General features: G+C 53.0%; 5 protein-coding genes across 5 annotated transcripts; 2 read left to right on the top strand and 3 right to left on the bottom strand.

The window, feature by feature from the left end:
- Positions 1–577: 577 nt before the first annotated feature.
- Z517_11919 (uncharacterized protein) lies at positions 578–1,769 on the bottom strand (the record flags this gene model as incomplete). The annotated part of the gene is made up of 3 exons (XM_013423501.1): positions 578–815; positions 885–1,060; positions 1,110–1,769. 3 exons carry the CDS (start codon positions 1,767–1,769, stop codon positions 578–580), a joined length of 1,074 nt encoding a protein of 357 aa, XP_013278955.1.
- A 455-nt stretch (positions 1,770–2,224) lies between these two features.
- Z517_11918 (uncharacterized protein) lies at positions 2,225–4,441 on the bottom strand (the record flags this gene model as incomplete). The annotated part of the gene is made up of 2 exons (XM_013423500.1): positions 2,225–2,619; positions 2,671–4,441. The coding sequence occupies 2 exons, from the start codon at positions 4,439–4,441 to the stop codon at positions 2,225–2,227; spliced, it is 2,166 nt and encodes a 721-aa protein (XP_013278954.1).
- A 494-nt stretch (positions 4,442–4,935) lies between these two features.
- On the bottom strand, positions 4,936–7,515 carry Z517_11917 (uncharacterized protein; the record flags this gene model as incomplete). The annotated part of the gene is made up of 1 exon (XM_013423499.1): positions 4,936–7,515. The coding sequence occupies one exon, from the start codon at positions 7,513–7,515 to the stop codon at positions 4,936–4,938; it is 2,580 nt and encodes an 859-aa protein (XP_013278953.1).
- Positions 7,516–7,783: 268 nt separating this feature from the next.
- On the top strand, positions 7,784–10,693 carry Z517_11916 (uncharacterized protein; the record flags this gene model as incomplete). The annotated part of the gene is made up of 3 exons (XM_013423498.1): positions 7,784–7,984; positions 8,077–8,579; positions 8,635–10,693. The coding sequence occupies 3 exons, from the start codon at positions 7,784–7,786 to the stop codon at positions 10,691–10,693; spliced, it is 2,763 nt and encodes a 920-aa protein (XP_013278952.1).
- A 1,993-nt stretch (positions 10,694–12,686) lies between these two features.
- Z517_11915 (uncharacterized protein) lies at positions 12,687–14,091 on the top strand (the record flags this gene model as incomplete). The annotated part of the gene is made up of 2 exons (XM_013423497.1): positions 12,687–12,867; positions 12,917–14,091. 2 exons carry the CDS (start codon positions 12,687–12,689, stop codon positions 14,089–14,091), a joined length of 1,356 nt encoding a protein of 451 aa, XP_013278951.1.
- Positions 14,092–15,537: the final 1,446 nt, after the last annotated feature.

The following is a 15,537-nucleotide window of genomic DNA, read 5'->3' as shown; positions in this document are numbered from 1 at the left end:
CCCCCAGGAATACGGAGGTGTATGTACGAGGTACCGAGTGCAGTCTACTCGTACCGTGGAGTGAGAGCGGGGGAGCGCGGTGTCAATGTTTGCACCGTGTCTGACCGAGGAGGGAGCGGCCGCGGTTGCCGCCAGGAGGATGGAGAATGGAGGATGGAGGATGACTTTTGTTTGAGGGTATTTGTGGCTGACGAAGAGGCTGATGGAGGGACCAGTGGGAAGATGGACATGACGTTTGAGTCTAGACTCTCTCTACGAGGTCCTGTGTAAGAATGTGGCAAGTACGGAGTAGGCATAGAGCTGGTGAATTGGTGAAAAGACAGATACTCGGTGTTTGGAGGCGCAGGCAACTGACTCCCTCTACAATGTCTTCCAAGCACCCACACCCACACCTACACACACACCCACCTCAACGTCACCATATACTGCTAATGAGACTGCTCTAGTATATTCCCATGTCTGAAACACTCTCATATGAGACTGGACAGCGAATCGTTAGCTAGCCATACTCGTATATAGATCGTCTTCTTCGCCTAGTCGCAGCATTCCGCCGCCCTTCACCATTCGCTCCTTCAACCTAAGCCGTCACCAGAGGAGGCACACTGTACTGAGCTGGCTTCGCCTCCAACGGGTCCGGGGGCACAGGCACCTCCTTGCCGGCGTCTTCGATTTTTCCCGACAGGAATGCCAGGGGGATATTGGGCCCCCAGATATGTAGGGTATCGGGGGCTGCTGCCTCCCTGCCAAACGGCGTGTCTTCATTGACCAGGTCGCCGTCCGAGTAGTGCTCCACTATATTTCCAGAGCCGTCGAACCTATCACCAACAAAGTCAGCCAACAGTTCCAGAGGAGGATCGCAATGCCAGAGCTCAAGACATCCATACCAGTAGTCGAAAATCTGACTTCCGAGGACATGTCGCCCAATGCCCCAGCAATTCGTCCAGCCCTTGTCTCGGAGCCAATCGTGGCCGAGGGTCTGCGTGTCAAAGTCATTGACTTCATAGCTCGAATGATGAACAAACACAGGGCGTCCCTCGGGCCCGGATGCGACAAAGAAACTCTGCCTCCCTGTCAGTATACAGTAACCATCCAGACCGCGTGTAACTCACATGGTGATCCGTATATTCCGGTCCCAGGTCTATATGGCAAAAGCATGTCTCATCTTTACCCGTCTCTGGGTTGAAAACGGCGTCGGTCGGCTTCAGATTGATGAGGTCGAGGTAGAAAGAGAGCGTGCTCTCGAATTTGCTCCCCGGGACGATAAACCCATAGTGGCCCAGCTTGTGCACAGGGGATGCACCTGGTTTGAAGCGTCGGAATGTCCCCTTCCGTGGTTTTTGGATAGCAGTGTTTGATATTGGTTCAGTCTTCTCGAGAGGAGGCACTGGACCATCCGACTCTCTCAACTTCTGCCCGTAGACAAATCCAACTTTGTAGCCATTGGGATCCTCGACCGTCACCACCTTTCCACCTCCGGGTGCATCGCTGTCCTGAATGGGAGAGGCGCCTGGACGAGCAGCGGCTGTTTCCAGATCTTGCAGGCTATCCACCACCCAGTAACCCCCAAGGAAATGTCTCTTGTTGTCTGGAGATCTTTCGGCCACGTAGACGACTGGCTGGCTCCCGTACCCGCGCAGGTACACGCGGTCCGGTGTTCGGTGCTCCTCGACAAAGCCAAAATCGAAGAGAAAGGTGAGTGCCTTTTCCAGATCTGGGTGTTGGTATACAACGTGCGCCAGTCGGACAACACGAACTCGCTTCCCTGTCATGGCGTCTTTCTTTTAACGAAAGGGTTGGGCTGTTGTGTGTCGCAAGATGGGTTGGTGTCCAAGACGTCTACACAGACGCAAGCTATGCCTTCCACAGGAGTTTCCTTAGGGTGCAATATATCAACACTTCCCAGACCACACCGCGCAATCCGGCCGCACAGGTTAATGACAAATTGTGGGAAGGGATAATATCGTTCCGCAGTCCCTCTCTCCGGTCTTGACAAGATCCGAGATGGGCAACTTACGGCCACGGTCATGGCCGGCTTCAGCAATCCACCGATCACCGCCCACGTGACAACAGCTTTGATGGATTCCCGCTCGGTGCGGCGCGGCATCCGGTACATTGGTATAAAAAGCCAAGATCGAAAGCAGTGGCTGGCATGCATCCCTCCCTCCCAGGCAGGAAGCATTGGTTTACCCGAGAGCTCGGCGGCGCTATCATTGACTCGGGCCACTCATCCAGGCATGAAATCCAAGTCTTGGTATCCACCAAAGAAGTCCGAGAACCCAAAGTCGATCTCATTACTTCCATCATAGAAATGAGGTTGAAGCAGAGGAAAGGTTTGAGGGTCAAACATGGGAGCTTGATAGTTGGCCATGTTCGTTTGGGCAGGCATGTCTAGCGATGTGGGATACTCTTCCTGTGGTGCGGGTTGTTGTTGCTGCACCTCTGTGGGCCCTGTGTAGGGAACACTGTCGCTGATTATCGAGGTCTTCCTCTCTCGTCGATTGAGATCCGGAGGGCTGTTGCCGATGAGTCGCGGCATTCGGAAAAATACTGCATATCTTTTGGCTAGCTGTCTCTCCTCAGCGTTAAGTACGCCTCCTCTCTCAAGAATCTTTGCCAGCTCTATTCGAATGGTCAGAATGAAAAAGCATTCGAGGACTGTTCAGTTCTTACCTGACACCACGGAGCCCAACTTCCACCTCTCGCTGAAATGTGCGAGGACCAATTTCCCCAAGTCGTGACTAGAAGCGATCAGAGGCTGGGTCCTCAGGATATCACCATCCACGTAGTAAGGCGGAAGCATCATGCATGTAAAAAAGGGGTGGGCGACCGCAATATACCGAGAATCCCAAAGACTGATGATCCGTGACAAGTCGATGGCGCGCTGTCGGAGCGGTGATGAGCTGCCACCACCCACACTCGACACACTGCGATCGTCGTTCTCGGCAGTGATAATTCCAGAAACCATAAAGGACGCGGCCATCAACATGAGGTGTGTGCCAATAACCCAGTTACAGCGGGCAAAAGTCGCTGGAGTGAATGTCAAAGTCTCGGCGTCGAGTCGAAGCGATGCAGGAAGGGCAAGTTTAAAACAGCAGATTTCGTTCTCCAGCGTCAATTTCTCATCTGAGGAAATGTCTTGTTTCTGTTGCAATCGATCATGGACCGTCGCCATGAAGTGATTGGCAACCAAGAACCACGCCCGTTCATCTTGGTTATTATTACCCTGCAACGACCTCCACGATTGACCGGGTAGCATGTTAAGCTCTGCAGATGACATCTCGATTTCGGCAAACCAAGCTTCGTCCGAGATCGGTAGCGCTACAGCCATCCTTTTGCGATCAATTGCATAAGGGTTCCGGGAGACCGTGGATGCAAATGTATCGAGTTCCCACACTGCCCACCAGACTCGCCTGCATTCTTCCTTCTCAATTGAGTCTGTGGGCGTGAGAGGGCTCCAATCTTCGTCGTCAATTTCGGAGAGTCCCAAGTCATAGGCTAATCTGACACAGACCCCAATAAGGATCCAGCCTTGGTGCGTCGGGCCTGACGTGTAAAAGTAGTAGGCTAGGAGAATACAGCCTTGTAAATAGGTCAGCGACGGACTCCGTACGGAACGGGCTTTGGCGTAGCACTCGCGCGCTCGCTGGGCGAACTCGTGCCCTCGCTTGTTTGGAGCAATTCCGGCAAAGACTGGATGGTTGGAGAATCTCGCCGACATGGCAAACATGCTATAGAATAAGAGCGATTCGTCGACTGAGAATCCTTTCATCACGTCGCCGTCAACCAACAGGGACTTTTCGTACTTTGCTAGAAATCGCGGCCGGTGGAGGATGGGGACCCAGGCCTGAATTTTGTCGAAGAAGACGTAGATCAGATCTATGGCCACTGAGCAAGAGATTTCGCCGCCAAACGTTGAGGGCAGTGTTGGCGTCGAGAGTTTGGTGGTGGGTTCCGTTGAGATGGGAGGTGGCGATTGTTGCAAATCTTCCCCGTCCATTTCAGGCCCTAGTTCCTCGATATCCTCCCCGTCAGAGACGGAGTCATTCTGGTCGTTCTGCTCAGCTCCGCGGTCCCGACCCTCAGTAGTGCGGTTCTCGGTCTCATCGATCTCGGCGAGGAGACCTTTAAGCGAATCTCGAAGTAATGTCTGGGGAATTCCTCGTCGGCCATCTGACTCAGCCGACCCTTCTCCTGCCCGAGAAGCCGCGTCAAGCACCTGAACTAACTTGGACAGGCTGTCACTGATCTTGCGAGATTGTGTTTTGAGCTGGGGTTTGCGCGTGGGCTTCTTCCTTTTCAAGGGGAAGGTGCAAGAATTGCCCGTCCTTAAGCAAAGGCCACAAACTGGTCGACGCATATCACATTTTGTCTTTTTGCGGTTGCACTCTTGACATGCTCGGCGCGGTTCATGTTGCGGGACAATGGCTTCGGTATCGGCCATGATGGTGCCCGGAGGAGCTACGTAGCTCGTCGGTTGAGATGCACAAACATTGAAGTCGGCGCACGGTGACTCGCAATATCACTGCCACGAGGGTTGAAAATGGAAGAAATGAGATGTTTTACTGGCCCATGAATCTGACTTGGACTCGATGGTTGACACTCCGGCGCTAGACCAGAGATAGTTACCGTCACATCCTCGATGTGAACGGAGAGTGGACGATGAAGTGGGGGCTAATGGTGGGGTGCCGAGGCTGGGGATCTTGGCATGGCACGTGCAGGGCCAAGCTGACTAATGTCAAAGCCGTCTAGCTACCCACCCACTTACCCGTGCCACTGAGCCACGCAGCCTTACGCTCATCAGTACAAGAGACGAGACTCTAAGGCTCTTTTACTAGGTACAAGCAGCTCAGTTGCAGCCCGGCCAATTCTGTATCAACCAGACCAAAGCACGGTCAAATACGAAAAATTGGGGTAACTTCATCAAGATTCCTGCTGTTAGACGGCTTTCCCTCTTCTTCTTGGCAGTTCGTCAGATGGTTTTCTCTCTTCTTTTAGCAGTCCACTAGATGGTTTTCTCCCTTCTTTTGGCAGTGTATGCTCAGATAGCCCATTGATCGTCTGGAAATCTCGGAGAAGATCGGGTAAGCTCTCGTCCACGTAGCCGATGTCGACGGTTTTGGCTGTATACTGCACGTTGTACACTCGAGCATAGTGGAGGCGGCTGGATCCGGCGAGATTCTGTTCAGGATTTGTTTTCTTGACGGCTATAGGCCTTTTGTTCGACCTGGGTTCTTTGAATAGCAAGTGAGGTGCTGTACCGTCCACATAAATCACCGCATGCGCGTTGACATCTTTGGGAGAATGAATGAAATTGAGCAACCCTCGTTGATCGTAAGTGTTGACTTGTACGCACTCACAATAACCACTATGCGCTTGGACGACCACCATAGTGTGGACAGAACTGGAAGTCTGGCTGCCCAAGCTTCCCTTGTTTCCGCTCAGATTCACTGTCCCTGGTGCTATAATGTCCATCCTCTGTGGTTCAATGTCTTGTTCATCCCAGAGCATGGCAAACACGCGACCCGGCTGATAATATGCTGGCGGCCTTGCAATGTATCTAGCGTCTATCCTCGAAATAGTTTCATCTGATGCCCGCTTGGAGGGAAACGAGGATGATCGGGGTTGCCTGGTAGATAATTTGGCCTTCATGAACATTGATAGACTTGTTGCTAGGGTAGAAACTGGACCAGGAGAAGTGCTTTCGAGATTCTGCTCAACTTCCGGGAGGTTTTCAGGGAATGGCAATATACTTGTGTTTTCAAACCCTTGAAGATCGCGGAAGGTGTCCGTCGAAATGGTGCTCGTATCTGAACGAAAATCTCTGTTCTCGGCAAAGTATGCCTCCTCTGTGTAATAGATGCCTGCTTCATTTGTGGTGCTGTCACGATCATCGTGCGGTGATTTAGTGTGAGACATCGAGGGTTCTTGTAAGCCTAGCCAAGATGCCACCTTTGTGCGTCCTTTATCGATAGCGTCAGGATGGCAAATTGGGTTATCGGGAGCCCATGGAAGGGCTAGTAGGGCAAAATCATGTATGTGCTCAGCAATATGTCTCCAGCTCGTTCGAGCTGTTCGTGTACCGGCCTCGACGGTCGGTCTGCACAGTGGACACGACAATGTGGTGGTGGCTGGCGACATGGATGTTTCGAGAACCGTTGGAATTTGATGGGTGGCGATTGAATCAGAGTGTTTTTGCTTGATGTGGCCAGAAAGAATTGAGCAGTCCCCATATAGTACACCATCGGCGCACATCAAACAGGTCCAAGACTTTCCATCTGGGTGCTCTGCCCCAGTCATATGAGACATCCAAGCTTGATGGGTAGCAAAAGTAGCCTCCGGTGTAGGACACTGGTCGTAAATACATGTATACGGGCATAGGTCCTCGGCGAGATGTCTCTTCCACCGGTTCCCGAACAAATATGCACGGTTCAAAGTCTGACAACAACAAGGACACTTGAAATATTTGACATTCGATGATATTTTCGGCGGGTAAGGGTATCGTACTCGCGAGGTAGTCGAAGAGATCTGGGAAAACGGTGCCGGAAGGTTTTCATCAAAAAACCCTGTACTGGCTTCAAACTTCGTTGCCATTGAACTGTCGTTGGACGTTTTCGGTACGGTGGCGGTGGAGAGGTCTTTCTCGGCTGAAGTAATGTCATTCGGTTTTGCGTCCACCGTCATTTCGACTGCAGAAGAGTTCGCCGCCTTTCGCGAATGCTTCTGGGCGTAAAGAAAGCGGTTTCGCCTCCTGAGATTAGCATTGATCAAGCGTCGTTGAACAGGAGTTAACTCATTACCACCCAGGGTCCGAGGGGAAGTAGAAGGACCTTTGCTTGTCCGAACCAAGACCCAGAAAATGAGAAAACTTTCGAGAGCAGAATGTTCTGAAGCATTGAATACCGAATCAGCCTTCTGAAGGCGGAGTTGATGTCCCGTCCGACGCACTGCAAGGCTGACATTCTTCAATTGGTCAAGGATAGACTCAACGCTCTGCATCGCTTCAGCAAGACGTCCGTTATTCAGTCGCTCTATACCGTCAGAATCTGAAGCAAAACTGGACTGGTCAGACCATGGAGATATTGACCTCGAGGTCCGGCGGCTGGAAGCACGGTGCGTTCCTGATGATCTGCCCCTCTGGGTCCGAATCGGGCCTTGAGTTTGGAATTTTTGTGCTGCCCAACTGAAGTATTGCTCCAACTCAGCCCCATGGGTAGTGAGACTCGTGGTCTGGCACTCTCTGATGAAGACGCCCAACAATCGTAGAAGGTCTGCGAAGACATTGAGAAGGGTTGGCTTTTGGCTAAGCCTGTCCCCCAGAGACGACTCGTACATCTCGGCCATGCCCGCGCCAGTTTCTGAGACCCAGAGTCTGAAAGCCGCAAGTTTGTTCTCGGCCCACTCGTGCTCCATGAGCAGCCGATTGTGCAGGCATTCTTCTAGCAAGCCATCACATTTTTGCGTCAGGACGGAGACATTCTGGACACCGGCAGGACTTTCCAGCTCCTTGTCGCTCATTTAGCAGTGTCCAGATTTTAAGGAGCTCTCGGACTTTTTCAATTGGATGATATTGGCGGGAATATAGAATTATGTAGGTGGAAGAGAAGGTCAAAGGCGTTCAAGTCAAAGTGAGGCTGAAAGCGCAGGCTGGGTCAGTGCGGGGTTGATGGATGCACATCAAGAGTTGAAAGGTGCCTGCAATCAGGCTGAACTGACGATGAACGATCTGTCGTCCTTCTCCATTTTTCATGCTCATCTCCCTCTCGGTTGCAGCGCGTCATTCGCCATGGCCGACAACGATATCGATGATCTCGATCTCCTCGAGTCTGCGCCAGGCACTCTACTCGCCATAGCACGCGTATCCACCATGGTCGGCATCAAGAGGCTGCACCAAGGCTTGGGGAATCTTGGAGGAGAGTTGGCGGCGCTTTCCGAGATCACCCAGAGACCCGAGAGCACATTACAGGGGGAGAAGTTCAAGAGGAGGGTCAGGAAGCTTCTTAGAGCGCTTGCGCGAGCCTGCACTGTCTATGAACCCCAATCCCTGGTCACTTGAGAGTCTCTAACCCTTATCGATAGTGGCATCGTAAAGAGCCCAGTGAAGACTTCATCTTTTTATTGCGCCTCTCGGAGCGATCCCCGTCGTCCAGCAGAGTGGAAGCTGATCTGGAGGCAGGGCTACTGGCGTATGCTTCTGCAGGAAAATTGCCCAAGCTCATTGCTCTTGTGAAAGGCTTCGCTGGTCACCAGCCCCCGTCGGCAACAGCGCAAGACTCGAGGCAGTCCTTTTTTGGTCGCCGTCCCGGGCAGCTTACTATGCAAGAAGATTACCCAAAGCACGTCAGACAGCAGCTTTATCAAATGCTTCGAGAGCATTCCAGATGCGAGTGTGTTGTCGAAACTAGTGAGTCTGCGGACGCCGTCCCACAAAACAGAAGGCATTTGTCTAGGTTGCGGCTGAGGCCGTCCCGCAATTCCAACGAGACATTCATTCGTTATGACATGGTCTTTTCCTCCCGACCAGTGCTCTCGTCGACTCTCAAACGGATAGACTGGCAACATATGCAGTTCCAAGTCCCCAGGTAAGCCAAATCGTTCAACAGACGAAGAATATTCCAGCCTCTAATCTTAGTCTAGTGAAAGACTGGGTAGGGAAGGTGCTGGTATTTCGAGTCGAGACGCATCACTGCATCATCACACCGTAGAACCACGACTGTGCAGTTACATGATCTCGCCAAATGACTATCAGATATGTCTACAAGTGCACAGGAACTATCTCTGGTTACTTTACAATCGCTTGCCACTGGAAGCGCATGTCACTGCTTCCCCATCACTGTCTCTGTCGGAGACACTAGAAACTGGACGCCTATCCGACAAGATGAAGGTCATTCTCGCATACATCATTGCGATATCCGTCTGGGAATTCTATAATTCTGATTGGATGTCAAGACCATGGAGTGCCGATGACATACATTTTCTGCAAGAGCAGCCAGGAATTGACCGTTCGACGCCCGTGATTTTTGTCAACAAACCTTACTTAGCAGTACAGCTGGAGGAAAGCGACGGTCACCAGAACGACTATAGCGGCATTATTGGTCAAGTTCACCAGTACCCCAAGATCCTGGCTCTTGGGTGGTTATTGATCGAGATAGCCACCGGCATACGCGCCAGAGATCTTTCGCGAAATGATGAAGTTAACATCAACTCGGAATGGCTATCAGCACAAGAATTCTTGTCCCGAGGGATGCCATGGGATACTTTCGACTACAGGAACTACTGGGAAGCTGTGCGGAATTGTGTCAGCAATCAATTCATCATCGAAGGTCCCTCATCTGGCATTTCGCTTGTCGACGTTGAAGATACGCGTTTGATGATCCTCGAAGACGTTGTTAGGCCATTGGAAGACCTACTTATTGGAACGGGCTGGATACATGATATCTGGACGATTGGATCGGTGAAGCCGCTGATGGCAAAGCCAATTTTAGCCGCTGATGCATTGCTGGCAGGGAACGCTAACGGCCCCAGGCATAATAACACAATGCAACCAGAGTCGAACGGAATAGGTGCTCAGTCTCAGACTGTAGCCGAGACAATATTTCCGGCCGATGTCAGTGTCCGCTCTTCGACTCAATCCCGCCCGCGCACGCGTCAAGACTTTGGAATTGGTATTATCTGTGCTTTGACTATTGAAGCAGACTGCATCATTTCTTTGTTCGACCAACACTGGGACGATGACGACCACAGATATGGCAAGGCGTTGAAGGACCCCAATGCCTACACCATCGGCCGAATAGGTCATCATAATGTCGTCGTCGTTCATATGCCCTCTACGGGGAAAGTCAGTGCGGCCAGTGTCGCCTGGGGTTTGGAATCGAGCTTTTGCAATATTCAGCTTGTATTAGTCGTGGGTATCTGCGGAGGGGTGCCATACTATCGTCATCATAGCAAGCGAGAAATCTTTTTGGGAGATGTCATTATCAGTCGATCGCTCATCCAGTACGATTTTGGCAGGCAGTACCCAACGGGTTTTGAATGTAAGGACTGTCTGGAAGGAGGATCAGGGAAGCCTCCTGTGGAGATTCGGTCGCTTCTCGCCAAACTGGAGACATCACATCATCGACGACGATTAGAGCGCAAGATGAATCGCCTTCTGGAAGCCCTTCAGGCCAGAGATGAAAGGGTGGCATATCCTGGAGCGGAGGCAGACACACTATTTGCGTGCTCTTCACTGCATCGACACCATGGGGCTGGAAACTGTCAGACCTGTCAGTGGGCGGAACCCGATGGCATTTGTCGCGCCGCCATCAAGAGCAGCTGCGAAGATTTGGGATGTTACAGCAAGGGTATCGTTCAGCGCACACGTTCCCAGAGTGGCACTCAACCTGGCCGTACGGCAGGAGAAAGAAGCTCGTACCGGCCAGCCATCCACATAGGCATCATGGGGTCGGGGGACACGGTGATGAAATCCGGCCGTCACCGAGAGAAAGTTGCGCTAAAGTACGACGTTCTCGGATTTGAGATGGAGGGCGCGGGAATCTGGGACTTCTTCCCTAGCCTCGTCATCAAGGCCGTGTGCGACTATGCCGACAGCCATAAAAATAAGAAGTGGCAGATGTATGCCGCCGCCACAGCAGCAGCGGCCACGAAAGCATTTCTCGAGGAATGGAGGCCCGGAAGTGAACCGCCTGTGGACTGAATGTTAACACCCGCAACCAAATTCGGACAGTCGTCATGAAAGGACTGGTGAACGAAGCACCAGGGATTGTGCCTGTGGCATCGATCAGGAGTGCCTCAAAGGCGTCCAATCCTTCAGCCTGGTGGACCCTTGGTTGGCAGCCTTGCAGTCATCAACCAGCACAGGGTAGGCCTCGATTCACAGAGAATGATCCGAAACACCAGTCAGTGAGAGAGCACCGACAAATAATGGCGGTTCTCCGAGTGGACTTTTCCATCTCACTAATAGACTTCACTCCAGGAACAGGACGACTCGTCCATTTCTCTCTACTTTGGGCTTTGCTACGAGTGGGGAAGTGGTCGATGCACACCAATATGACCCAAGAGTACCTGATCCGAGGTTGTAAGAAGACTGACCTCGGGAACAGAATTGGAACTACAGACGAATTACCCCAGACGAGGCTTGGTAGAAAGAGCGCAACACAGTACTCGGCATTCCCCGAGTGGTCAGGGCGAGTTTCCGACCTAGACAAATACGCTAGGGAATTTTCAATGGACGAAATCAATGGCGACTCTTTGGGTTTCTGAGCAATCAGCATCGTTCTGAAGCAAATCTTGGATCCCAAACCATGTGGGAGGCCCAAACCGCAACGAGCTGCTCCCGTGGGGACTTGTTTTCCTAACCACGAATAGCCACCGAATCCACGCGAAAGACAACGTCTAGGCCTCGCCAGCATTTATTCTAGTCCTAGCCAGTGGATACTGTGGCTACAAGTACAAGGTGGCCCTCACCAATTCGCCTGCGCAACAGCAATGCATGGCCCTCCCCCAGGTTTCTCAGCGAAACTAGCCGCAAAGGCCAGGAAACAAGTCTCTGGGCCCATTACAGCCTAACGACCCTCGCTTGGCCAATCGTCGAGGGCAGGGAAGACTGAACTCCTCCCCGGGAAGTATCATCTTCCCCCACTCAGCCACCAGAGCCACCGCCCAAGAAGAAAACCCCCACTAGCTGGCCAGGACTTTGGTTTCTTTCCCTGTGTCTCCCAGATCCGTGAAGCACTGAGGGGAGCCTAAGACCTAGTGGTTCTCGACCTGCTGAGACCAACAAAATAGCCAGTTGGATTCTTCTCTCCTTCCTGAACTGCTAAGTCCCTTTCGCGATCCTCCGGACTATCAACCAAAACCACCAATCGTGGGCAAAGGTGCCGTCCTGCTGACTTGATCTTCGAGGACGAGAACAAGCCGCGTATTATTAACCGCGTTGTGTCTTTGAATTCGAGGCAGACCATCGGGAGCTTATAATTGAGAAGAACCAGCTAACCATCTAGCCTCTCCCGAGCCCGGGAAATCATCGCCTATAGCCGTTGGCAACCGGCACACCTACGGAATCCGGCAAACGGCTACCACTTGCACAAGGACCGGAATGGGCTCATCTCTTCTGGACTGTACAGCAACTTTCCCTTTGCAGCCCTTCGTACAGGAGTGGTGGGTTTGGAACTACACAAGAAGTCTCAGGGTCGAGAACCAAGCGATCCGAAGTCGGCGGCAGCGCTTTCTTTTCAAACATGAACAAACGATGACTCGGTTCCTCGGCCCTCGCGTAACTCACTAGAGAAATGTCAAGTTTTCTTCTATTTCCGCCAAACTGTTTTCTTGGGACTCCCAAAGTGACTAATTGGACCCTGCCATGGTGATCCCAAAGGCATGGCACATGGCGCTTCGGGATTCGGTTCAGCTGTCCCTACAATTCGTGTGATAAGGCCGGTGAACACCACACCCTACTGGTCTGTGTCCTGGTTAGCCCGAAATTCCGTGGGAAGTCAAAAAAGATATGGGCTAGCTGACCCACCCAACCATGGCGTCCATGGTTCGCCTTCCCTCTTCAGGTCAATAGAGTAAGGGGGAAAGTCATATATGCCCCGGGCAAGTTTTCTACTCCCCGGATTTCCCAGTCTCTCATAAAGACTCTGTCGCATCTAGAGCGGTGTCGTTTACAGCGACCTGAAGACACCACCATGATCTATGCTCGTTTACAGGTTGGGAAGCCTGAGACGGGCAAGGCTGTGTCTCCTTTTTGCGACAACGGCAACGATGCCGCGTGCAATGGAGCCCCGTCTCGAATCAACGGCCGGCTTAGTGTCCTAGACGACTCTATAAGACAGCACATGTTTGACACGGTGCAACTGTGTTTGCGAGGTAATATTGACACCACGAGGCCTTGGAAGAGAGTCTGACATGATACCAGGTGTTATCACATCTTCGGTGGGTTACAAGCATGCGATTGAGGACATCATCACCCTCACCGATGTCAAGGCGGTGTCGGATTTCAAACCAGCCACGTGTACCAGCGAGACCGATACGCGCAAAAGTCGCCATTTGGACTTTTACTTTGAACTGCCCACCAGGATTTCCTGCAGGGATGGCGTCTTCCGCTCTCTTCCCCTGACGGGCACGTTCACAGGCACCACCACAATTACCCAGAGCACGGCGCTGAACGATCTACGGGTCGAACATGGGAGTTGTGAAGTGTCTTACTGGGTTGAGGTCACGTTTCGCCTTTCCGGGAGGCAGATCGGTTTCTTGACCCAGCACACCCAAATCCCATCTCTCTACCCTCATCTACGGGCGGCGCCGGCGAGAGGGATCCCTCTGACCCACCGTGCGAAACCCGACATCCTGGCGCGCTGTCGGTTTCACAAAATCCCGGACCTGTCACTCACCTTGTCCGAAGCGGACATGACGATGCGACGGAACCCAGAGACTGGGAAGCGACACATCAGCGTGCCCCTCAGCGTGGCCAGGGACGCATCCGAGAATTTTGGAATAGACGGTCGTCAATCCCTGAAATGCTCGGTCGAAGCCAAGTGGGAGGTGAAGACGCGCTTCTCCACGACACCGGGTCGCCCGTCTTCTGCAAAGGTGAGAGCGGGCGAGGTCATTTACAAAGTGACGACGGCGTCGACGCAGAAGTCGACCATCCTATTTCGCCCGCTACCGCAGTACGACGACTCGCGTCGCACTCAGAAGGCGAAGAAAACCCCCGCCGAGCCGTACGTTGCGACGTCTCAACTCGACCTCTCCGTGCCGGATGCCATCTCCCAGCCATCTCTGGACTGGATGTATCTCGCGAGGACCTATGCTCTGGATCTCTGCCTGACGTTCCACGGTGGCCACGGCGCGCCCAAGTACTCTCTCCACACCAACATTCCGCTCTCGGTCGCCGCCTACGGGTCGAAAGCCGACGATGCAGCGAAGAACCAAGTCGTCGTGGGCGTCTCGGAGATTGCCTCGGGCTGGGAGTCTGAGGAGGGGGAGGACGGTCACAGTGAACTCCTCGGACCGCTGGGTGTGAGCACGGCGCAGCGGCAGCAAGGACAGCGTAACGCGACGAGGACACCGCCACCGGCTTACTTTCGATGACACGACACCAAGGAAACACGAATTCAATGCGACGCCTCTCACCTACACGTGGAAGACGGAAAGTACCACTTCTCGCAATCACTCGACTTGGCCCAGCGGTACATATTCTCAGTGCGTTTTGTGTGCAACCTGCGCATCTACACCCACCGCACCGCGCGCCGAGCAACTCAGCCGCTCAGCGATATTCTCTCCCGGGATGTCTTCTGAGGACCAAAGCTTCCCGAAAGATCCATAATTCGGGATTTTTGCAGTACCACGATTGTCGCAAGGCTGCAGTCCAGCCTCTCCAACGCAGTCTACAAAAAAAAAACCTTCAGGCAAAACATTTTCCCCGGCGAGAAACGAGTCCTTGGCTCTGCTGCTTCGACGGGCAGGCACTAGCTGAGCGGGTCGGCCAAAGTCGACTGACTGACTGACTGACTGACTGACTGTCTCTTACGCGACCGACAAATTCGAGACATGGGTCGAGAAGGTAGAAGGGGTGTGTGGGAGGATATTTTGATTCTGTGCCAGAAAGAACGTCGGCTCATCCCGATGCAGCATATGCGTGGGCGCGGCACTGGGCAGGGTAAGCTGACTTGATTACCATCTTATCTGGACGAGCAAGAGGCGCGCAAGTCCTGAGGCCTGGGTGCAGCCCTTTCCTCGCGCTAGTGTTAGGATATCAGCGCCGAACTTTTGGACGATAACGAACCTCGCGGGCCCCGTGGCCCTGACACACAAGGTATACGAGCGCCTCGCACGAGACTCGATTTCCAGCCCCACCAGCCGGCCACGCTATACATGCGATTATGGAGTGGAGAGGAAACCGAATCTGAACTACCATACGCGACGCGGTACTACTTGTCCGTATCTCGGTGATCCTTGTCGAGATACGATCGCAAAAGGCGGCAATGCAGATTTCGTGGGGGTTGGTTATTTGGGGGTGAGGGGGGGGAGCGCAGCGCAGCGCAACGCAGTGTCAGCGGGCCCGTATTCTTCCAAACACAACGCACAACTCGCTCACTCAGTCGCTCACTCACAATACACACCACGATCGTGTACTTGTGCGAGCTGGATCTCGGCGTGTCGCATGAGCAGAGTCAGAGACGCACCCCCACGCGAGTCATTTGACCTCCGCGCAACGCGGTATACTATCACCGTAGGTTCTCTCACTTGGTGAAAATGGCCTCGATTTGTCCTGTCTTGTCTCGTCTCGGGGTGGAAGAAACACGACAGAGGATGCAAGAGCTGGACGAGGGAGAGCTGGACGTGGCGGGGTTTGGTCAGTGGCTCGTTGAATGGATGGATGATTCTGTTTGGTTTGGGTTGATTGGGTGTTGTGCTCGGTTCTCTTGGATGGATGGATAAACGGATAGCAGTGCGACGGGAGGACGGTACAGCGAGGGGCTACTTTCGAGAGGTACAGGTGATGATGGACAGGCATGCCTCTCTCACTTGCTCGCC

This window comes from Fonsecaea pedrosoi (genome assembly GCF_000835455.1).
Source record: "Fonsecaea pedrosoi CBS 271.37 unplaced genomic scaffold supercont1.8, whole genome shotgun sequence".
In the NCBI taxonomy this organism is placed as follows: domain Eukaryota; kingdom Fungi; phylum Ascomycota; class Eurotiomycetes; order Chaetothyriales; family Herpotrichiellaceae; genus Fonsecaea; species Fonsecaea pedrosoi.
Note: the sequence above shows the minus strand (reverse complement) of the source record. Positions and strands in the feature narration are given on the sequence as shown.